We start from the raw sequence: 25,319 nt of genomic DNA, 5'->3' as shown, positions 1-25,319 counted from the left end.
TCCCTTATGCAGCAATGATCCCAAACATGGAAAACCTATTAAAATAAGATATTATATGATTTTCAAGTGAAAGTTTCTTAGTCATTGATAACTGGCTTCATTTATTTCAAAGCTGTCTCCAACCTACCATAAGTAAAGGGATTAGAGAGAGGAAAATTTAAAGCAGCAAAATTGGTTTTCAAATTTGTGACTGACCAATAAATGGGACATAATTAAAACTTAAATGCCTTGTTCAGTCACCATCTCTTAGTTCATGATGGAAGAAGATATTTTTTGCATTCAATCAAGCTGGTTCAAATGGAAAAATGATTATCTGCTTAGACTTTGGCTAGTTTGTTCCTAGTTCTAGATCCTAGACGTGATGCATACAAGGACATCAACTACTCATAATGGAAAATGAACCTGATATTACATCTGATTTTTCCATGATCAATTTTTACTCTTACTTCCCAAGAATCACATTTCATTGCAATGTCACCTTAGAGAAGCATAAATCGTACACTTGGTTGGCATCCTACCCTTCTTAAGGTAACTAACTAGTCAAACGATGTTATCTGACATAGGCTTCCAGTTAAACCAAAATGATGGACATGAAAACTTTGCATACTGGGATTTGGTTTTAGAACAGGTTAAACATGTTAAAGCAAAGGCAAGCAAATTGTGAATGGTTGAACTATTCTCAATTCAAAGTATATTAGATAAGTTCAAGAATTGGAAACCACTCAAGCAAATTGACAAAACTGAAGAGTTGGCTAAAGTCATGGAAAATTGATGGACCAAGATATGGGCTTAGTCTATCAGAACCAGATGTTGATTCTTGTCATCCATAGCCATAAACTTTCTTTTCTGTCTTCTCAATGTTTTGGGCCAAAAGGAAATTTTACATTCAAAAATGGTAATTGGGTGTCTTAATCCAAAGATTTTAACATGACAGGTAGCCATCAAATCTAATCTTTATCTTTCTCCCCGTATGGTTATTTGATCATTACAAGCTGATTTAGACAGCAAATTAATTTCTTTTTTCTTTCTCAATAAATTCAGATCAAGTGAGTAGTCAAATTACATATTCCATCCATTATATCAGCTGCTGCTGCTGCTTTGTGGTTTTGGCTGATGGCAGAGAGAAGAAAATTTATCTCATTGACCAACTGTAGGACCATTGGGAAGCATTTTGCTGTCCTTTTTCTATTGTCAGAATAGCCTTTGTTTATTTCCTTGCTTTGGGGGGTCCCCTTCCTTCCCATTCCTGGGAATCTTTTAGGACACAAAACACAATCTCTCCCCTTCAAAACCTGGAAATTTTTTTTTTCTCTTTATCTTTTACTTCCTTGATATAGTACTATGTGTTTAGATGTGAAAAAGCTTTTCTCAAACTGACATCACAGATATTTATTTGAGCCTTCTCACATTTTCAGAAAGAGGCCAAATCCACCAGTCTTTTTACAGTTCTTTAATCTTGTATCCACTAATAAGATGGACTCAAGCTTGGTGAAAGCAAAATTGAATAGGAACAGAGTGGTAGGAGAACGGAAAATGAAGAGAATTTTTTAATTATTAATTAAAAATTTATGACATTCACAATTTTTATCACAGATTGGTGGTTCAATTATGACAGCAACTTTCAAAACAAGTTGCAAATGATAGACATAGCCTGCCCAATTGTATGAGATGCCATGGTGGTGGTGGTGGTGGTGGTATGATGTTAACTTAACCCAACACTTTTTCTCTCCTCCCTCTGCCCACCTTGCCAACGGTCATAGCTTTGTCGGGGGAGGGGTTCCATTAGGGGCCAAAGAATTGATTATGATTCTCATATTGCATTATTTTTATACATCCAACACAACAACCAAATCCCCATTTTGGTCTTCTCACAAAATTATAAAAAAATTAAAAAAAAATAAAAATCATTGGCTTCATAAACCCATGCAAACAAAATCTTTTCATGATTAAGGACTTAATATATCTTGTTTATCAAACCATAAAACAACCAAATCTTGGCTCTATCCTAGAGTATCCCATGTCCTACCCTGTACATTGATTGTGAAAGTTTAGTACATTGCACGAGGGGAGGGAGACGAGTTAGGTGTTCCATCCAAATCATCTCATTTATAACTCTCCAATCTCCTGTCTCCCCCTCCCCCCGCCCCCTTTGATCCCATGTAAAGTTATTGGCAGGTCACTTGGGGTAGCCTTTTTGTCTAGGCCAGTTCGGAGGGGAGGAGAGGGGGGTCCCGAATTCTTGATAACTCGGAAGAAGTTGACAGCGAGGCCTTGAAGACATCTCACTTTCGAGTTGCTTTCATGGGCCGAATTTTTAAACCTTTATGATGTTGCCACGTGCGCCATGATTAAACTGATATGGATATGCCTTTGCTTTGACTCAGAAGATATTCGCATCTGGTTATATGAATCAACAAATTCATTCATAGAAAAGAGAGAATTGCGTTAAATTATTTATTTTCGAGGGGCTTTTTCCTTTATGTAATCGTTTCTGAAAATCATTGAAATAGAAGTTTTCTTGCTAATTCTGGGAAACCAAATATGTTTCTTTTTTCACCCAAACTTTCTACTCTTTTACATGAAGATACAGAATTCAAATACTTAAATCCCACAAGAAAATAAAAACAAACGAGAACTTGTCTATACCGAGTACTCTTTCATTGCATGGACTGGGGGCAGGACGACAACTTAGACATACAGTAATACTGGGAAAAAAACCCGGTTGAATGAACCCTCCTTGACACTACTCAAACCGCGAAACACAACTCTCAACATGCAAACGTGACTAACATGACCCAGGGTTTGACCAAACATCGACAAACACTCAAACCTAAGGACGCAAAGGACCTCGACCATTCATTCCAGCCCATAAATTGGCCCATCTAGTTTCATTCGCAGGACTTCGCCAAGACATGGGTGGGGGAGCAAGGTCAGGTGACTAACGTCACCATATTTGGCCAATACCATATGGCATTGAAGGCAAACCCGATTCGCTTTTAAGTTGAGGAATCTGACTCCCCATCTTTCTTCTCGGTATCTGCTTTTTCTTCATCCTTCTTTGTTTCATTTTCCTCCTTCGCTGCAGCAGGCTTCTCCTCTCCAGCTTTGTCCTCTGTTTTCTTTTCCTCAACGCTCAACTTCTCAAGTAGTCCAGCGGCAGCAGATGCATCTTTATTTTCCTCTTTCGGCTTTTGTGATTCGGCAACTTCTTGGAACATTTCCATAAAGGTTTTGCAATCTAATTTTAAGAAAAGAGAAAAATCAGTGAAAAAACTGAAGTTTTGGTTCCCTCCAAAGGATAAAGAGAGCTGTCAAACAAAGGGAAAAAAGGCAAATTACAAAAGCCCAATGCAGCCATCTATAACCACAAGCTAAAGCCATCTACAATAACTGTTTCTGGTATTCTCCTAACACTCTTTTGTCATTAACTTTTTTTCTTTGGGGTGGGAGGGGAATTGGGAAGGATAAAAGACTAAAGAAACAATAAAGCCAACCACAACCGCCTTGATGAAACATTGGTCATGGCATATCAAGATCTCAGGCAGAGTTATTATATTAAAGAGCCTAAATCATATATGTAACTATTTCCATGCCCAAAAGACTTATAAATTCAGCTCAAGATACAATTATACACTATTACAACATGTATTCAGAAACCAAAAATAAAACATATAATAATTCAAAGCATGTATTGCTAGTGCACAAGCAATAGCACTTATTTTAAATTTCTTCAATTGGAAATCCTAGTTTATCGTTCTTTATTTAAAAGACATTTTGCCATTGATATGAGATTAAATTTATCCTTCTGCCAACTTATTAGTTTTCCAAGCAAATAAACATCAAACCCAATAAGAAAACTAAGGTTAACATGAGAAGATTCTTCAAAGTGCCATCATAGAAATGCCTAACTCTATCAATCAAAAAATTCCATAAAGTACTATTCAAACTCAACTTGAGCTACCTGAGTAAGGATAAAAATGAAGTTCTCTGCAACTATGAAGAAAACAGAAATATAGTATTACTCAACATTCAGCTGTAGCAGTTATTACATATTCTGTCATTTGCAGTTTTTTCACTAACCACTAAAGGAGGAAAATGGCCCATAAAGGGAACAAAAGGTAAATCTCAACAAGCCATTGCAGCCATCTATAACCACAAAGAAAACCATCTATGATAACTACTTTCATATTCCCCTAACACAGCTATATCACATCATTAGAGGGAAAAATCAGCAAAAATCTGCCTGATATGCTGTGATCTATGTTAATAAAAGGTGAATGCTGTTACCTACTTCATGTCAGAAATTTGTAATGCAATCATTTTCTGCACCAAATACTTGTTTGAAACTAATACCAGCTCAAGCAGAATGAACGCAATTTAAATTTTCAATTGCTCAGAATTTAAATATACCCCTTCGAATTATGTGCAACCAAGCATTCATACAGTCAGTCATAAAACAAAATTTGGGTAACATTATAACTAGTAACCAAAATGCTAGTTAGTAACTACTTGGAAAGAACATCAGTGCTCAACTAACTGACATACTGATTTAGTCTTAATAAAGATAGGAAATAATATCGTTTCAATTAATTTAGCTAATAAAAGGAAGCAAAGTAATTTAAAGTAAAACACACTCACTTTCCACTGATGCGAATCGAATGCAGAAAAGTTCATCTTTCAATTCACCATCTGCAAAGTCAGAAGCGTGCCATAGGCATGATTTGTCGTTCCCTGCGTGCTCCTGCACAGTCATCGACGGCAACACTACACAAAATTTTTTTTATATAAAATTATGAAATAAGAAAAAAAATGCAAAGTAGAAATCGAATTAAGGAAGTAGAAAAAAAATAAAAGCAAAGAGTACGAACCGAGATGATTGGCGCAGATCTTGAGAGTCTTAGATTGCCTCATAACAAGGCGAACTTTTCCAGTTTCTTTGTGCTTCAACAGCTTCACAGTACCAGCACCTCTCTCTTTCCATTGACTCCCGTCTTTATCAAATCGGTACAGCTTGGACTTCCTACAATAAATCAAACAATATATATATATATATATATATATTATATATATAGTATATATATATTATATATATATATATTAAATTCAATAGATATAATNATATTATATATATAATATATATATATATATATATATATATATAAATTCAGATCATTTTGAATTTCTACATAAATCGGCGAACAGTTCAAATCAGAGATGTAAAATAAGAGAAGAATACGTACAGATCCAGGATCGGATCTTCATTTTCCTCGCCGGTGCTGACGGCGACCTCCTCGAGCTTGACGATAGGCACCACTTGAGCTCCGGTGTCTTCATCTTCGGCGGCAGGGGCATCCTCGTCTTCTCTGTGCTCGTGATCGGGCTGTTTGCTTGCCATATTGGCTTTTCCTTTTAGAGAGTGAGGCGTTTGGTTATTTCTTTTATCAAGGATGATTTTGGGGGTTTAGGGTTTTTATATATGTGGATGTTGTGGGAGAGAGTGTGCGTGTGTGTTTGTTTTTAGACTGTTGGAGGGAGGCGAAAAGAGGCGTGAGGTTTACGCAGGGTTTTCGACAATAATAAGAGGAAGGAGGGTGTTTGGATTGTGGGGCGGCTTTACTCTTCTCTGGAGTAGCGGTTTGCTGGCCAAGTCACTGTTATAGAACTTTCCCTCCGTGTTAAGAAAGGGATGACGTTGCAACATTTTCTTTCTCTTGTCTTGTTGTAACACAAATTAAATATTATAATGTAATTTTATATAATTTAATTATAAAAAAATTCCTCACTTATATGAAATGAATAAAATTTGACACGGGTATACCATGGTATGTCTGCTTATTGTAGTGCTGATGCTAGCTAATCATGCGCTATTTTACAGCAGGTACTTTGCTAAGCCAATTTAATTAAAAAAAAAAGTTGAATTTCCACAACATAGTATAGTATGCTAGCGAGGGGATCTAGACAAATTTGAGAAGGTGGAAGTGGCCAAGTCAGACCAAACTGGTTGGAATGGAATGCCCCTTAATTTAATCAACCTGGGCTCTAAGTCAATTTCAAGTGACTTTTTTGGGCCTCAGTATTGGATAGCTTTCCATCCAACTTTCTTCCGCCACCAGGTCCAATGGTAGGTCGCATGTGTTATATGTATGATTACTCTGGGCTCTTTTGATATATATATATATATATAATCACCGAGAGAGGAGGTAACAGAAGGGAGGAGGTTGGTGTTACTGACACTACTGATCCGATATACGATGATCCTATTGTTGCCGAGATTTTTAGATTAGCTTCGGATCCAACTGCCTTGGAATTTAAAGGTCTACGGAATCCAGAGGACCACTATCCGTAGAAAGATTGCCAAGCGATGCTTGAGAGAAGTGGTGCAAGGAAGGCGTTATTTGTGTTGCCGCGGACGATGGCGATTGTCGAAGGCGTACTTTGTTAATCCTAGAGATCTAATGGTCTACCACGTTACAGATTTTGTTTACATATGTCATGACCTCAGAACAGTTTTTCGCAACGTGTGTTGCATCCTGATAGGATCCAAGATCTATATCGTGGGTGGCTGCTGTGAAGTCCTGAAAGCTAATAGGAGCTACTGGGAAGTGCTGCCTCAACCCTCGGAGCCTTTGTGGAATGGCCAGCGCTGCGACGCAACGGTAAAGGGCTCCTGTGTTGTTGGTGACAGCAAAACCATTGTTCATGCTAAGCCTTTTCCTACTATATTGTTTGTCTACGATGTCAACCACAATACATGGAACAAAGTTGAGTTGCGCGACAACAATCTGCCCTCTAATGTTTTGTTCAACTATTGCCTCAATGTGGTGGACACCTGTTTCTTTTTCGACAAAAACTGGAATTTTTATTTCCTTTCAACTGGGGCGATAGAGCCTTCAGTCTCTTTCTCCCATCCTACAGCTTTTGATTGGTAGTATGTTTGGGAATTGTAGTTGTTTAGGCAATCCTGATCTTTGTGGCTTTTGGTGCACATAACCGGAAACCATCCTTTGTCTTCTCAAATATGGTCACCACATACAGTTCGCTATTTCATTGCACTGTATTTATTCATGTCATAAATTTCTTATTTTTTTTCCCATAGAATAAAAATTGTTTGGGCCTGTCTGGAGAATGTGTTGCATCGTTGTTCATTTCTATGTTTTTTTCACCCAACATATATTTAATCAAACTAGTTTTCGGGTAAGGGGCACGATAGATGAACACGGCAGCAAGTATTTCCTGTCCTTTTATGTACTAGTATAAAAAATTAACATCACATCGTATATATCTCTCAATAATTATGTATTTTCTTTGTATTTTAATTATTTTTTTTGATAAATAAAATATCGTAATATTATTTTGTCATCAATTACATTCTTTGTAATTATGTAGTGAATAATCATGTTGTGTCATTTTGAATCCATTTTGATTATCACTAGTCCTAAAAGCTTAAGCTATTAGGAAATGGTTTAACTTTTATACATTTAAGTTCAAGTAATGGTCACCACATGCAACCAACAAGGCTAGAGTGGAGACTAAAAGGTCATACTGACACATAACTTATACTTAAGGGTGACAAGATAAAAGCTCAAATGTCATTCACGATGATAAGATTTACAGCCAAGAAAAGGTGTTCTGATCAAATGGAAGGTCATCATTTATCCATAATTGCTTTGACACTTGAGATAAAAAATAAATAGTAAAGACACCCTAGTCATCTCTTTGCTGAACTCTTGCATTTTAACAGCTACTTACATTAGAGAGACCAGTGTGAGTGGCTAAACAATGAAAAGAAATTCCGCTCATGGTGGACATTACAACCTAACGTAAAACTCTTTATTACAAAATTCCTTCGTTTTCTAAGTAGATTTCAATCTATTTTAACTAAATAATATCAATTTTTTCATTCTACAAAATTTTACATGATAATTTTTCATAAGCATTTTAGATAGAATCTCCACTATTACCATATTAATATCAAGGCAGTGGTGGATTTCGTTATTTAAGCCCCATATATATAAGACATGAGTGCACAACAAGAATTTAGATGTCGAGGAAAGATTAAATTAGAACAATTTTCAAAATAAAAAAATTTGATTTCTTCGATTTTGAACATAAAAATTAAATTGAACAAAATATACAAATACATACACTTGAAAGGTATTTTGACTTTTTTTTTCAATAATTTCTCTTTAAAAATCAAGTTGTTCATTTTTATTAAGATTCAAATTTTACTTTATACTATTTGACCTCGAGGTGTGACTTCAATTTAACGACTTTAATCTTTGAGGACTAGAGATTGAGCGAAGGATCAAACTGGTGACCTCTACATACAATCAGAAGCTAACTTGACGATTGAGATCCAGAATTTTCCTTGTATCATTTGGCATATATAATCACAGAGGCAGAGAGAGTGTTACCAACTCTACATCAACTCTCAATCAGAATTTCATTTCTCCAACTTTAAATTAGAGGTTGAGCAAGTAAAAAAGAATGTACAAAATTCAGAAGGCGTATCAACCAAACAATGGAGTCTCATTGAATTCAAAATAAGAGTTGAGGAGTCCAGCCAAGGATAAAGATTAATAAAACTTATCTGCAACAAGAGAGAGAGAGAGAGAGAGAGAGATTGTGAAATTTAAACTATAAAGAATACTCTGTTATACACTGGGGGAGGAAAGATTAGCAAGTACAAAATTTTGGATTCCTAAAACGAAGCAACTACATGTCCGAGCACTTAAGAGAACAGAAAAATGTATATGACTGAGCTAGAATAACCTATACATATGGCAGACTTGGCAAGGTTTGCACGAAATTCGTTCAGTCATCACTAAGCTGCATAAAATTTTGTCAAAACCCTAGTTGCTAACGTCCTCGACTACAGGGTAAAGCTGCATCTGTTGGGCACAAATAACCACAACCCAATAGCAGATGCATTACCAAAGAAAGCAAGGCTACTACCTCAATATTTCACAACCATGAAAAAGATCAAATTCACCTTCAAACGTAAACATGATATCATGGGCAATTAGAGATTCGATTCATCCTTGTAGAAGTCAACATATTTCTTGCTTACCTATCCTTGTTTAATCAGAGATCAATAGGAACCCATTGGTGGCATGCCATAGGGTGCCATTGGAGGCATCCCCATCCCACTCATTGGAGGTGGTGGTGGTGGTGGAGCAAAACTTCCACCCATTCCAGGCATTGGAGGTGCAGGTAAAGCAAGAGGCAGCAACTGAGCATACATATTCTGCAGGTGGAAAAAACAAGGGAATTAGTTCTTTGGAAAGAAGATTAGCATCCACTAGAGGCACCTCAAGTGTCTAGCAAAAATTACAATTAAAGAGAGAAATCATATAGTATTGGTAGTTTAATCGCCTGCCTTCTAGAAAATAAGTGCATGTGAAGCTTATTAGAATACAGTACAGACAGCTCATTCTGTCTCTAACAGCATTTGAGCAACCACAATAATCTGATTTAAGAAATTCTTTAGATGAAGGAAAATAAAAAGAGTTTCTTGCCCATTTGCAGTTATAACGGATGAAAACCTAATTTTTCCTTTTCTCAAAGCATTGCCTCATATTCAGCTTTCAAGAAGCCAACAGTAGTCGTTGGGTGGTTTTCTTCCCAAGGTCCTATATTCAAGGTTTTATTGAAATTCTAAAAGACAGATAGCTTCTGTGTGAGCAAGCAAATGACAACGATAATAGTTAATTACTTATTGATCACCAATAGAATTGAGTAGTGCGACCTATAAGCACCCAAGAGTTGCTCAGTTCTTTAAAAATCTCCTACTTCGTAACATGAAGAAAAATTAAAACTGTTCCACAAGGACAAAACCCACCACTCCAACCCCCTCTTTCTCCCTCATAGAACTATGGTAGGCAAAACAGCAAAGAGATTTTGCATATATATGTACCTGCTGAGCAACCACGTCTTTCTCCTCCTCCTCCTTGGCCTTCAGCAGATTCATAGCTTTGATTTTATCCTTCACGAGTTCATCCACTTTGCCTGTGTACTCCCGTATAAACTTTATAGGGGAGAAAATGCCAAGAAAAAGAACCAAACAAAAAGTTTGAGGATAAGCACTTCAAAATTTTAACTAACAATTGAGAACAAATAGCAAGGGGGAAAATTACCTGCAAGAGATATGGGAAGGCAAAATCAATCATATTATTTATCCAGGCAAGCTCAAGAGCAACATCTGGCCTGATTACATCATAACAAACGAAGAGGCATGCAGCAAAACACTCTTTCTTTCGCTACATTAGACAATAAGAAAATGTGGATTAGTGAGTGAACCCCAAATTTAGTGATATCCTATATGAGATAAAAGGCACAAGAGTGAGAAAGTAGATTTGTCTAGCACCTGCCTACATAAAACAAAGCAATAGAAAAATTACCTGCTCAATAAAATAGACGAGTAATTCCTCTGCAAGTTCCCGATCACCAGACTGTGAACATGTTTCCATGGCATCTCTGTAATGATTGTCCTTCTTTGACAAGGCAATAGACTGCTTCCATCTCCCTGCCTTCTTATATATATAAGCGGCAACACGCCTCATCTCAAGTAGTTCATGCTTCTCAATCTACTCATACAAACCATTCTCACTTGTAAAACAACTTAACTCTTGGTAGTTTCAAACAACTAAAGAACAAAAGAGTTAATAAATGCACAGAAAACAACTAAATGTCACACTTCTCACCTTCTGTGCAAGGCCTATCTGATCAAAGTTATCATGGAGATCTATAGATTCACGAAGCCTGTCATAGTCCTCCTCCTCTACATAAATCTCATTCAGAGCTTCATTAACAGCAGCCACATTGTTGCTCTGAACGGCAACCATGTATGGCTTAACAAGACGCAAGTGACCAGCCTGAAAATGAATTGCATGCGCAAATAAGTTATAATAGGCAAAACTCTTTCCATATCATTATCTTTCTCTAAAAAGAAGAGAAGTGAATAACGGATCAACAAGAAAAGCAGAGATTGGGCACAAGGCAACCCCTATCACATCCTAGGAGATGCACATACCTTCCTCATTATATCCACAACACGTGCATGGTCAACACGGAGGGCAAGCACGTTAAGAACATCATTGATAAGATCAGAATGTTCTTCCAAGTAAAAATGCACAGCCTTGTAATAGAGTTCAACATTTGCAACTTTGACTACAATATCTTTAAATTGCATGTGATCCCATGCTTCTGGAGAGTGGTTCATTATGGTGGTAGCTGCATTGTCAAACTCATCATACTGAACATATAGATAAGTTAGTTCCTTCCAGTGCTGCTGTTCATCACAAGCTCGAATAAGCTTTGGAATGTTTAGACGAGTTGAGAAAAGTTTTATGTGCTCCATAAGCTTCTCTGGACGGTATCTTGCATACAGAACTCCCAATTCAGTAAAGATGCCCATATGTGCACGTTCCAAACCTAATCCACTCTCCATTAGAGATATGAGCTCACTGAAGCATCCCCGGTTCTGATAGTACTCACTAACCTCCTCTAGGTCATCAACCTAGAAAAGAAAGACTTAATGCAATTAAAACAAGAACCCCATATGTAATTATTACAAACAAAAACCACATATGACTTTGTTTCGAACCAATCAACAATATAAAAAGAACACTATATCATACAAAAAAGCATAGCCAATAAACTGATGACATGTAAATTCATGCCTTAGTTTACCTAATTATCAAACTTTGATTACTCATAAACTGCCTGAGAACATACTAACGCAATTTTGTAATGCTCCTCTGTCCCAAGCAGAATAACAGGAAAGTAAATTAAGATAGTGGGCAAGAAAGCCACCTGTATGATGATATTGAGGCCACATATCTGAGCCAAGCGGAACTCTTCAGCATCAACACAAGCGAAGCAAACCTCCTTCCATGTTTTTGAACTGTTGGCTTTCCGAGCAGCGTCGACAGCACCTTGGAACTGTTGTAGCTTAACAAGTGTGATGGCCAGCTTAGCCCAGTTAGAAATAAATGCAAATATGATTTTCGCTGCCTCATAAAGGGCTTCATCATACAAGCGGTCTCCCACATTTTGCAGATTAGCAACATTTGGCATAAGAATGAACTCTTCTATCTCACCCAGCCCACCAATCTTGGCATAAGCATAGATAAGTTCACTGTCCACTTTGGGTTCCTTGGTTTTCTGCCGAACCATTAGTAGGTACCTCACCAGGTCTTGGTATACATTTGCATCCTCAGAAGCCTTTATGACATCCAAGAACTGAGTAGCGTCATCAGCACGAATAAATGACTCAATAGCTTCACTCACATCCCCTACACGAAGTTGTGCCTTAGCCACTTGACTCCAGACAGCATCTTCTTCAACACGGAATGCAAACTCCACAGCTCGATCGATACTATTAAGGTTATCCAACAACACATTTACAGCCTGAACATTCAAATTAAACTTCTTGAAAATGGCAAATGCTTCTTCATACAATTGGGCTTCCACAGCTACCTCTCCAACTGCAGGTCCATCAAAGTTGTCCAATCTATTAATGTAATCCATAACTCTTGATGGATCCGCTTTGATAGCTGTCAAAATCAGCAGATTTTGCAAATTGAAGTTTCCACTGAAGGCAGAATTTTGCAGCACTATCTTCTCAAGAAGCTCAATCAGTTCATGTGGGAGATCAGCAGTCATAAATGCTTTAACAGCTGCTGAGACTTGCTCCGGACTCTTGCTTTCAGGCAAAGCAGTTGACACAACCTGATCAATAAGCTGTCTTCTATACTCATTATCAGGATTAAGAACTTTCTCCCAAAGATCTGCATCCATCCTCTCCACCACATATCTGAAAGAAAAGTATTAGTTCACTAAAGCTAATTTACGAAATAAAAGCACCAGGATTCATGATTACAAGCTAATAAGAATGACAGAGTCCATACCTAGCTTGCAACTTGAATAAGGAATTCTTGTTTGTGACATTGACCAGTTCATCATCACACTGTCCTCTATGGTAAGCAACAACAGCAAGTGTTGGATCTCGTTTTTCACAGTATTTACCCACGACACGTGAATCATAATACGGGTTGGTAGTGAGAAAATGCTCTGGGTTGTTATTGCTCTCTATGATAATTTTACCCAAAGCATTATGAACATGCACATCTTGACTGCCCTCACTCACTAGATGCTCTAAAAACTGAGTCAGCAACCGGAGACGATTCCTGAAAACAAAAATCCAAGTGAGGATAAGAAAGAAAAGAAATATGACGTAAGGGACCCCAATATAGCAAGTCAGAAACATACCTCTTCTCACATTCATCCACAAGGGGCTCAACTGGAAGAAGAGAACGAACTGAAAGAATAAGACCCTTGATGAAATCCTCAGGGCATTCATCATCTAACAGCTGCCCAACAACTAATGGAGCATTCCCTGGATTTACCTATAGCAAGAAATGAAAAACTATAACCCAAGAGTCCCACTTAATTTAACCTGGCCAGTAGGATGAATAAGCTGGCATTCATTTTGCCAATGCCTTTGAAACCAAAAGTAACTTTACCTTTTGAACATAACCCTCAATATATCGGAGCATGTTGTTTGTATATAGATAATGAGTGAGATCCGGAACAAAACCAAAACGATCACAAACATTAATCAAGGGACGTGCATCTGGAAGCTTAGCTTCCATCAGAAAATTCTTGGTCTTTTCAGCATCGTAAAAGTTTGATTCACGAGTCACACGTTCTACTTCCTTTATTTGTCCAGTTTTTGCTGCTGCTTCAATGTATTTGAAGTGGATATCCGGATCCTCACTATCCCAAGACAAAAAAGAATTGGAAAATTAATACAAAGTAGATATATAATGCTAAAATCATATCTTCTCTTCTATAAATATTTAAAAAGAAAAAGAAGAAGTACCACTTTTTAAAAAAAGAAAAACAAAAAGAAGAAGAAACCTGGAGCTCAAGTATGAACCCAAGAAAAAGTATAATCCTTCATAGGACTTGAACTGCTCAAAGAGTTTTATACATGCATCAACACCAAGCTGCTCACAGTATTCCTTTGCAGTCTGCAAACAATGCATCCATAAACATCATCCAAGGAACAACATTACTGATGACTGCCATAACAAACTGATGCTTTACCTGTACAATAATCTGAAGATTTGCCCTAAGATTGACCATTAGAAGATCTTTCATACACTCAAGAGCCCATTCTCTGGAAAGGGTTCCAAAGAACTCAACAAGGGACTGAAAAGTAACATGTTGAAGAATTAGTAAGATAGAAAATTTTCATATGAACAACATATTGAGCATTTTTGCAGTAAAACCTGGGGCTCGATGGCATGTGTATTCACAATGACACGTTTGATATCCGGCAACTCCGTATAATGCTGCACAGACAATAAGTTTCTTCATAGTCAAAAAAAATTAATCAACCATCTGATCAAGATGCTAGGCACACGATTGGGAAGGTATTTTACCTGAAGAGCTCGTATGTACAGACCAGCTTTTTCACAGAGTTGGCCAATACGTGGACGATCATAATGACTAAACATACCATTTGCTAATATTGCATCAGCAACATTTGGAAAGGTCACTAGATTGATTTCCAAAACCTGAATAGAGTAGATCATGATATGGTAAAGACATCCAAGATAACTATAAAAATTACAGCAAGAGAGAGGAGAAAGCTCACCTTCGTTTGAAGGTACCCATGTTCCGGTACATTTGGCTTTAGCACATCCAACAAAAACGCAGTTGCCTCACGAATCAAGTTCCTCTGAAATTTAAAGATATATGTTTCAATTTTCCTTCTAAGAAATTTAAGGATGCTGGAAAGAAAACAGGGTAGGTGAAGCCTGTATTTCACTCTATTTAATAACCTTAATTATTTTCATGATAGTGTTAGCTTTAAAACACATCCAAACCCACACTCACAAAAATAAGCAAGACCAATCAAACCTGAAGAAATAGATCTGTTATTGTGTTATAATCAACTGGGCAACCACCCTCCATTTGAGACATCATCAAAGCAAAATTAACAGCACCCTGCAATCAAGAAAGTTAAAAAAGTTAGCAAGCATCAAGTTAACTGTTTTTAATAGTACAAAAGGTCAACCACATAAGCATAAGAGCATAAAAACACAACATTTCCAATAATTGTAAATGTAAATGAATCGGCATACCTGTGGATCTGTCCTCAAAATTGTTTGCAGAAGGAATAAATAATCAGGAGTGTATCCAACCTGTATCAATGTCAGTGACACAATTACAAATGGAAGACGCTTTTACATAATAATGATTGTTTGTAGAATTGCAAAGTACATACCTGCTTTGAGTAAATTAGAATCTTGTCAAATTCCTTCCTCTCAGCAAAAGCGGCAACAACTTTAGGAGTTGCTCTTGCTTTGATGTATATTTTCAGTGCAAGATCATTATCTACTGTCTACAAAAAAACAAAAAACAAAAGAGATAGACACCTAAATAGATGCCAGGCCAAAAGACTTAAAATAGACATTGTCCAACCATGTGCTGATGTGCACTGACCCAGCACCACCCTAATTAATGTAAAAAAAAAAAATCCTCATAAAGTTGACTATGTGATCTCTCAAGACCTATCTGATAATAACATAAGATTACCAAGGAAGAAACATCTCATATAGACCAGTGGAAAAATCAAAGCATCAGAATAAGATCAAAATGAGCTTTAAAATAAAACCTTAACAAGATCTCCAAGCTCCTCACTGCACTCAAGCTTGTCCTCTGCCAACCAATTCTCTAGAAGATTCTTTTTATTCTGGTTTACAACAAGGCGTGATAATTCCAATGACTCAAAAGCATTGAGTTTTCCTCTAGTCAACAAGGTTCCAAAATACTGCAATAATGGAGGAGTTTGTCCAGCTTGAACAGGAACACTCTGCAACATGTGAACAATATAAGCACAATAGGACCTTCACCATCCAAGCTTTCAAATAAGAACAAAAATATTTGAACTTTTGCAAGGAGCGCTCTGCATGAAGATTGAAATGGAAAACTGCCAAGGATTTCCTCAACTGAGAGAACAAGAACTAACAACACTAAGGAAAATAGAACAACTGTACCAAAGTGCAGAACTTAATACATAAATACATACCTGGAATTTGGCAACAGTGTCTGGAGTACGGAGAATTCCCTGAGGTGATTCAGCAGCAAGTTCGGCAGCCTCTTTGTACTTTGTCTGTGAAAACAATTCCTGGAACCGCTGCACCACCTGAGCACAAAGATCGCCAAAACCTTCAAATGATGGTAAAGATACATGGTATGCACAAACAGGTAGCAAGAAACTGATTGTTAAATTAGGTTGAAAATCAGTCACAAACACAAGAACATATCATCAAAAAATAAAGGTAACTTAGGGTAGATGTAGAATAAAAAAGATACTATTGAACTATTCAATTCAAATTTTCCTTTAAAGCAACCAGCTTTTAACTTAGCCGCCTGATATGCTGGATTACAGGTTGACACAACAAAAAATTAATCTCAAAGATAAGCATTGATGCTGGGTTAAAAATCAGTGTTAAGCTGCCAAGACTGAAAGTGCAAATTAAAAGCCAAAACCAACATTTAGTTACCAGATTTTCAGCACCAGGAAGATTCCCCCTTTTGGCAAGATTTACGGCAAGTTCAAGATTGTTCAACTGCAAAATACACAAAAACAATTTAACAAACAACTACAAAACAGTTCATATGTAACCAAAAAGAAAAAATTATTTTCATAGCTACAAATATGTGATTCTCATACCTGACCACTAATAAATGGTATAATTGTAGCTTCATTTACAGTGGCAAGCAGAACCTGGCCTCGTCTGTTTATAGCATAAAAGCCACCAATGGATGAAGCCTCTGTTGTCAGGAATATAGGATCTGGACTGATCCGATTTCTGTAAACTGCAGTAGCTGTCTCCAGGTCATATACAAAAAGAAGTCCTTGCTTTGTGATCACATATATTAGACCGTACTTCTGAGATATCTGCCAGAAAAAAATAGTTAGCCCTTTCATCTTAGTAAAATAATTGAAATATAAAAGAATGATCAATAGAAGCTCAAAATCAACCTGCATTGACACAGGAAAGTCATCAGCAAAATCTGGAGGAAAGAATAAATCTGCTTGTTTCTTTGTGAATGAAGGTTTGCCTGATGAGAAATTCCATGATCAATACCCAAAAATTCAGCAAAAGAACCATGGAATAGCATAACACTTATGAAATGCATGCATCTAACCATGCAATAATTAAATAAGCTAAACAAGGAAATTCTACAAGTGCATGTGTTATGCATCTGCTTATACAATAAAGAAGATGCCAGTGAAAAAAAATGTTACCTGGCTGAGCACCGAGTTCAATGACATGTAACTTAGACGTTATTTGTCCAGCATTGAATGTCTTTGTGGCAAAAGAAATAAGAGTTGAAGGATTTTCATTTCCAGGTACCTGTTTAAAAGTTGAAACGTAAAACAATACAGATTTGTAATAAAGACAATGAAAGAGAATAAATTTGGAGGGCAGAACCGCACTTTAAATGTGGCAAATGATGCAGCATGTGCTTCAAGAGCTTGACTACGCTGCTGATCCACAGAGAAAAGCTGCATATTACCTTTGACCAATTGTGGCCTCTGCAACAAGATTTTGAAATTAGAAAAAAAAAAGGTCAATGATCACAAATAACACATCATACATATGGCATGAAAATCATTTATCATTATACGAACAAAGAAAAGAAAGAAATACTGCATACCAAATGAATCTGTTTCTTCCTACATTCACCAATAAAAAATTATGCAATACACAAGCAAACAGAATTCAGTAGGCTTAGCAAGGCAGGCACTTCATAACTTCATTAGAGTTCAAAATCCAGTATCATTTATCTTAAAAAAGGAAAACACTCTAATCAAATCAATAAGACCAAATTTAATAAGAGATAAAAAAATACGGCCATGCATACCTCAGATGAACCAGGGGCAATTCCAATCAAGACTAACCACTTCTCATTGGAATCACATTTATAGTTAATGATTTGATTATTTGCAAGATTAGCAGTTCGCTCAAACATCTTCACAGGCTCAGATTCACCTGCATGTGAGATGCAACAGTAGGAAAAGAAGAACACAAATTTATTAGAGACTCAAATGATAAACATAATACTAACGTCAAGACAAAATGCATATTTAGAAACACAAAAAAAAAATAATACAAAGATAACTCGCCTTCGATTGACCAATGATATGCTGCAGTTTGTGTGACCAGGGCAAGCTTCTGTGGAGAAATCCACTTCCAAAACACAACCTATCCACAGCGGAAAACAGCAAATAGTTAGAACCAACGCAATGAATCAAAATCAAGAGTCTATCAAAACAAAACAGTAAGGATCCAAAAAGAAAAACAATAACCTGCTCAGGCATCTGATATGATTTCACTTTCGCTTTCATTTCAATGTTAAATATCTGTAAATGATCCTGAGTTGTTCCCGGAAGTTGAGCTTCATATTATAACGTCACAACTAAATTATCAGATATTCAACTAAAATTTAACCGCTAATAAGGAGAACTCACGAAAAATAACGAGAGAGATTCAGTAAAAGAGCAAAAATAAATCACCAATTAAGAGGATGATTAAATGTACCTTTCAAAGCGAGAATTCTAGTGTTCGGATTCATCAGAGCGGAATCGGCAGTGATCGGACGCCTGAGAGGCTGCATAGGCATGCTCATGTCGATTATAACGACGCTGTTTTGCGGCGCCGTTTCCCTAACGCAAATATACTTATCCGACTCCATAGTCACATGAGTGAAGCTTATGAACTGCGGATTTATGCCGATGCTCGGCAACTGCAACGAAATTTTTTACAAAAATAAAAATAAAATAAGCATTAGATCTGGAAAATGAAACGAAATGCAGCAGATCAAAAAACGAACGAATTGAAAGAGAGTGAGCGAACAAGTTTCGTTGCTGGTGTTTACCGTCAAGGTTTCTTTCATGGAGAGGGGAGCGTTGGCAGCAGCCATGGCTGCGGCTTAGATTAGCGTTCTCGATATTCGAAACTCCGATCAGTGGAGGTAAATCTGAGAAATGAAATCAAAAGAGGGAAAGAGTGTAGATCTAGAACTAAAAGGGAGAAGAACCAAAGGGTCTTCTCTTCTAGTCGAGGAGCTATTTTTGATTTGTAAAAATTAGTAGCAGGCTTGTACCTTGTTGTACAAACTTAGGACTTTGGGCTTAGGAAAACAATCAAGAGTTCGAATCTCAAACATGGGCTCGTAAAAAAAAGGCTCCTCTGAAACAGATGAGTCTATAAGCTGTGTCGATGGCCCGATGATTAATGAATCTCTATTAATTAGGCCCAAATTAATTTTTTTGAGTTTAACAATGTTTTTTTTATTTTTAATTTACGAAATTAAATACTCGGACTCAATTTTTTAAATATGTGACATATATATTTACTCTTGAGTTAAATGTTTGATTTTAATCCTTTTAAAGCTTGTCAAGAATAATATTATATACTTTTATCTATTACATTTTTTACATAATATACATGGAGCTTGCATTATGCTGAATCACAACTCATGAGCTTACATAAACAAACTAAACTTGAATCCAATAAATAAACTCATATTTAACCTAACAAATATTATCTTCCTTAAGAGAAGGTTCAATGTTCAAATCTTTGCTTCCCCTCGTACCTCTTCGTATTTACCTCAAAAAAAAATTCAAAATAATTAATATCCAAACTTATAAATGACTGGATAAAATAGTTTCAGTTTTCTTTAAAAATCTTGTACAATAAATCCTTAATTTTAATTTTTATTGATATCTCACCACCAAACACTAATTTTTTTTATTTCAATTGAATGTCTTGTACGTTTTTATAATCATTCATAAAATATCTAAGAGTACGTATATAAAAAATTTTCATGATAAGAAATTAAAATTAATATTTGAAATAAATAAAATAATACCAATCGATCTAGAACTCAACTAAGTCAAGGTCAAGCTGAATCTGTTTCACAAATTCCAAACAATAATGATTTAAATTGAATAAATTTGCAATGTAAATGTGAAAAAGATAGTCATCAAATAATCCAAATCCTTCTAATCTTTTCATACATTAAGATCCTTCACTAGGTATTTTGTTCATACACACTCCCCACGTGTCATTCCGCGTTTTCCTTGTTTCTTAATTTTTTACTTAGAAGTCTAAGCTCACACAGACTTTTTCCATATCAACAATTGGAAGTATTTTCTTCACACGGAAAACAGTTGTGAATACATCTTTGGTTTCTTTCCCCACATCCAAATGCGTGTAAAGAAAATTGTTGTACCCTTATCTTTACTGCAAATATATTTTTATTTTTAATTAACAAAATTTATAATTAATAATTAATTAATTAAAATTTTAAAATAAATAAATAAATTATTATTAATCAAAATATTATATGTTATTTTACGTTCATCTAATATTAGATGGAGAGTAAAAATGTCATATAATTGTATCAACATTTTATATTATCATTCATTATAACATATCAGTATGTCATTTTAACATTATGTATTAATTAATTATTAATTATAAAATTTTATTTAATTTAAAATTTAAAAAAAAAACGTGTATCGAATAATATGTATAAATCATATAAAAAAGATTAGTGATGTAAGGAACATGGGAAATTCGTAGGAAGGTTCAAAGGCAATGAGAATCCAAAACCAGCTAAGGAATCTAAACATCGTACGATGATCTAGATGAGATGAGTTGGCATTCACACCTGGGAAAATTTCCGTGTCGTTTGTTGACAAACCATAATCTTACATGAGAGACGATGGAGAGGATGTTTGAGGAAGCATCCAAACTTCCAGAAAGTGTTCAAAGACTCGTGGAATCAGCCTCCTCTCATTTTCCCCAATTTCTTTTATTTTCTTTTTTTTTTTCGGGGGGAATTTGTTTCCTGTCGACCAAGCATATCTTAAAGGATAAGAATAATGTAAATTGCAAATAATATCTTAGCAAATTGTGCACTTAAATTAATGGAGTTTTGTGCACTTGACTGAATGCAGAGATTATCACCACATCAAGTTGTGCAATCGAGAACTGGTCCAATCTTTTCGTTTGCCCTCTCATGACTAAGGAAAGCCGTCAATGATACAGCACCCTAATAGCTAATACTAGGGGACAAGAGGAAGAAACGATTTTGACTCCACTTTTGGTGCATAAATATTTAACGCCTCATTGCTTATCCTAAATACCCTCTCAACTTGCTTAGGGTGAGCATCAATCCATTTATATCAAAATAATCAATCAAAATCGATTCATTTTGATTAATTTAAATTGATTTATTTGGTTCAATATTAATTGATTAAGAGAAATAATCTATTCGATTATTTTGAATAGTATAAAAAATGATTATTAATAATATATTTTTTAAATATTTTAATATACATAAATATTAAAATACCTCAAAATATATAAATATCTTTATATAAACTCTAATAACCAATTAAAAAATTAATTTTGATTATTTTGTATGAATGTTTCATAAATCTAATTTTTTAAATTTTAAAATCGAATCAATCAAATTCATAAAAAACGCATTTTATCTCGTAAAAAATAGATAGTTGTGTTAGAATTAAGTTGATATGGACTCTCCAAACACAAACTTAATAATGGGTTCTAGTTTAAGTGGATGAACTCATGATTGAATCAAAAGTGTCATGCAACTTTCTAAACGAAGGATGAAGAAAATTCAAGCCATGCCTTTTTTTGTCCGCCGCATTGAACCCAACTTGGACGGGAAGTTAAAGCCACCCACGCCCTTCAGATTGTTCAAAAAAAAAGGAAAGATTGCCGTCACTAACATAATTTAGTGGCCTATGACAAATCCTTTCATGGTCGGAATCGCATGAGCAAATAAATTTGAGGCCGAGAAAGAAAGGTGAAAAAAGGGGGAAAGAATATAGTAACAAAGGAGTAATATTTGAAAAATGCCAATAAAATATATCTGAATTTTCTTGATTTACACGAGAATAATTGTAATAAATTACAAAATGTGGAGAATCTCAAATCTGCTTTCTCCACCGCTAATTCCACCTCTTGCGACCCACACCGACAGCTCGGACCAGCCGAGCACCTCCTACACCTCCACCCACCGCACCGTAGTGAATTACTTGACCCTTTCGACCCTAGCGCTTCCTCGTTATGACGATACAGCCACGCGGTTGAGTTGCTACTGCTACTAGTTCGCGCGAAACAATGGTAAAATTCCAAACTTGTCCCCTCCGTTTCCTTCTCTGTCCTCGTCAACTCCGGATATTCTGTACTTGTGCCTTCCTCACAATTCACGACCGATTCCGGCGCGTAACTCCTGACCGCTACCCATCCATCTGATTCCCAAAGTACGCCTGCTTCCGTCGCAAATTTACCGATCCTCTGCCTCGCTGAAGCTTCGAAATTCTCCGTGTTTTCGTCCTCTTCGAAGTCCGATGAGATGGCAAAATCGAGCACGCAACGTGGAGATGATTCCCCAGTCGTGTTCGGCGCTGAAGCTGATGCGAGAAATGGATGCTGCAGCAGCTGATCGCAGCTCCAACGTTGATTCGGATCCCTTCTCAAACACTTGTCCACGAAATCCTTACCAAGTTCAGATAACTGAGTCGGTAACTCCGGTAATTCCTCCGAGTATCCGATTTGCCTCAGGGAGTTGAAACCGCGATCCTCCCAAGCAGGCTTCCCGGTGACCATCTCGATAACGGTGCAGCCTAAGGACCAAACATCACTCTCCGGTCCTTGATACTTACCGCGGATCACCTCCGGAGCCATCCAGAGCGGGCTTCCACGTGGCGTGATCAGGGACCTACATCCGTCACCCGCGCTTCCTTTTTTCATCTCAATCGCTGAGCCGAAATCCGCGAGCTTTACGGAGGTGAAATCAGGGCCCACCAAAACATTCTTCCCTTTCACATCACAGTGCACAATGCCTTCACCGTGCACGTACTTCAAACCCGAAACTAAGCACCGCGTCTGCCACCGCAAAATCCTCTCGTCCACGTCAGCCAACCGTCGTTTAAAACTTGCTACGTCAACGACGGTGCCACCCGGCAAGAACTCCATGTGAAGATTCCGGTAGGACGTCGTCACGTCATCGCCGAGATACCCGACGACGTAAGGAGAGGAAAGCGAGCGGAGGATCCTAACTTCGTTCTCCAAAGACTCCAATTGGCTCGGAAGACACGTAGCTAAATCGACGGACTTCACTGCAAAAACGGCACCGTCCGATTCTTTGACTGCCAAGCTCACGGTACCAAACGACCCTTTGCCTAAACACTTCCCTCTAGTCCAAGAAATTTTCCGGGTGTCGCTCTGTTTTTTCATCTCTGAAACTCAAACTCTTCTCTCTGTTTTCTGTTTCTTTTTGGCGTGTGTTTTTCTGAGGGCCCAAACAGGTATTTAAATACGTGTAACCTAATATTTTATTAATTATATTTGGTCTTACGTGGATTTATAAATGGATAATTCGGAAAACGGTATGATGACGTCACGAGTTTTTCTTTCTTTTTTATATGTTAGGAACTGAGCTTCGGGAAAGAGTGCGGGATGCTTCTGGGTTTTATCCTTATCTGACGGCCACGTGGAGTTAATCCAAGCCGTTCTTGATGTGGTGAAGGATGATTTTTACTTGCAAGATTTGTTCTCGCCATAGATTGGTTGATGATGGGCGTTTGGTGTCTTTTGTTGTAGCATGTGGTTGTCATGGTAATAGCTTACACGATTCATGGAAAGCAAAAAACTTTTGGTGAGCGCAATAGAATATTTGCCCCAAAAAAACACCTCCTCTAAAACGTGTCCCAAGTATTTCTTTACTTTATAAAAAAAAATAGTTGAAAAGTTAACCTAACTCAAAATTAAATTAAAAAAAAAACTTCATCTTATCTACTGATTTCACAATTCGGATTTAAATCAAGTTTTTAGAACATTTTCTCATGTTATTTATAGCTTAAAATGTCGAATTAGAAATTTTTAAGAGCATTAATATTGAGATTCAAGTATTAAGTATTAATTTTTAATCAAATTCAAATAAAATATAAATAAATAGATTTTAATAAAATTCAGATTCGGATATATCACAGTATTATCGTATTACTCATTTTCAGATCAAATTTTTATAAAAGAAAAAACCTTCATCTTAGCTTTTATTTTTCCACTTAATAAATATAAGTAGAGTATTTGCTTTTCAAAAAAAATAAATAGAGTATTTTATAATCGGAATCGTATTATTAGCCGTCTCCACCTAAATAAGTACACGTGGCTGTGAAGCAGGGGAAAAAAATGGGAGTTGAAATTGTCTGGAGGTGGCAAAGTTGTTGGCCAAAAGGCAAGTCCGGTAGCGGGTGGGGACCGAGTTTTCGGTTGGAGACTGCTGTTTGAAACCAAATAAAATTGTAGGGTCTAAACGGTTCAGCTTAGGTGGCAGACAGCGGTAGGTACACGTCGCAGCAACAAAGAAACTTAAGGCTATTCGTTAAGGGAGATAAAATTAAAGGGTTGAGAACAGATGGACCGATACCCTAGCTGTCTCCATCTCTTCCCCCACGGTGCTTGTGTCTGGCTTTTGCCAAGTGAGAGAGAGAGAGAGAGAGAGTTTTGAGTTGGAAGTCTGTTGACGTGCACGACCAGCCTCCATTACAATAAATAAATCTTTTCTCTCTCTCTCTCTCTCTTGTTTTTTGGTTGAATATGATTTACCAGTAAAAATTGTTTGTCTCTCAAAGCCAATATCCATTCGAATCTTTTGAAAGATCAGGGAGAATTTTGGACAGCCTTCCATGTACTCGAGGGTACCAATTTTTGACAGTCACAAACTTCCTTAAAACCGCCAAATTGAAGTAGATGAGGATTTTTGGACCTTATCCATTGGTTTAATTATGGGTCAAGTGGGACATAGGAGAAGATTTTATGGCCAAAGAAAGATACCCTTTGGTGCCTTTTCTCATAAATTTCAAGTATTTCGACCAATATTGTTTAGATTCAGATAATTCATGTTCGAAATTTACAGAGTTGAGTGAAATTAAGTGGTGATGATTATTGGAGGTGATGGTAGTGGTGGCGGTGGTGGTGGTGTTTTTTCGATTCATTTGAATGTATTTGTCGAAATCAAGTGGGGCTGAAATATGTGCCCATTGTCTCCCGGTGTTTGTTGATTAACAGTTTCATCTTGTCATCACATGCAAGGTGATCCGGTTAAGGAAGGTGCTGAATTGGATAAGCTAGAACAATTTTTTTCCATAACTGAAAGGGAAAGGGAAAGGGAAAAAAAAGGAGAGAAATTGT

General features: G+C 36.7%; 3 protein-coding genes across 3 annotated transcripts; all 3 read right to left on the bottom strand.

Annotated features, from left to right (window-relative positions):
- LOC18590976 (ran-binding protein 1 homolog b) lies at positions 2,502 to 5,602 on the bottom strand. The gene is made up of 4 exons (XM_007016844.2): positions 5,241 to 5,602; positions 4,869 to 5,020; positions 4,639 to 4,764; positions 2,502 to 3,238 (listed from the first exon to the last, which is right to left on the bottom strand). Exons 1-4 carry the CDS (start codon positions 5,393 to 5,395, stop codon positions 2,997 to 2,999), a joined length of 675 nt encoding a protein of 224 aa, XP_007016906.2. The 5' UTR covers positions 5,396 to 5,602; the 3' UTR covers positions 2,502 to 2,996.
- Positions 8,610 to 19,156, bottom strand: LOC18590974 (clathrin heavy chain 1). The gene is made up of 30 exons (XM_007016839.2): positions 18,964 to 19,156; positions 18,627 to 18,831; positions 18,395 to 18,483; positions 18,212 to 18,290; positions 17,950 to 18,077; positions 17,522 to 17,620; positions 17,330 to 17,438; positions 17,063 to 17,142; positions 16,751 to 16,978; positions 16,581 to 16,646; positions 16,103 to 16,219; positions 15,689 to 15,886; positions 15,299 to 15,415; positions 15,156 to 15,215; positions 14,932 to 15,018; positions 14,666 to 14,749; positions 14,451 to 14,585; positions 14,298 to 14,360; positions 14,113 to 14,217; positions 13,924 to 14,036; positions 13,527 to 13,779; positions 13,273 to 13,409; positions 12,912 to 13,190; positions 11,815 to 12,817; positions 11,033 to 11,518; positions 10,704 to 10,874; positions 10,401 to 10,586; positions 10,137 to 10,259; positions 9,917 to 10,027; positions 8,610 to 9,247 (listed from the first exon to the last, which is right to left on the bottom strand). The coding sequence occupies exons 1-30, from the start codon at positions 19,006 to 19,008 to the stop codon at positions 9,092 to 9,094; spliced, it is 5,112 nt and encodes a 1,703-aa protein (XP_007016901.2). The 5' UTR covers positions 19,009 to 19,156; the 3' UTR covers positions 8,610 to 9,091.
- On the bottom strand, positions 21,864 to 23,422 carry LOC18590973 (mitogen-activated protein kinase kinase kinase NPK1). Its single transcript, XM_007016836.2, has one exon. It carries the CDS (start codon positions 23,361 to 23,363, stop codon positions 21,879 to 21,881), a length of 1,485 nt encoding a protein of 494 aa, XP_007016898.2. The 5' UTR covers positions 23,364 to 23,422; the 3' UTR covers positions 21,864 to 21,878.

This window comes from Theobroma cacao, chromosome 9 (genome assembly GCF_000208745.1).
Source record: "Theobroma cacao cultivar B97-61/B2 chromosome 9, Criollo_cocoa_genome_V2, whole genome shotgun sequence".
NCBI lineage: Eukaryota > Viridiplantae > Streptophyta > Magnoliopsida > Malvales > Malvaceae > Theobroma > Theobroma cacao.
Note: the sequence above shows the minus strand (reverse complement) of the source record. Positions and strands in the feature narration are given on the sequence as shown.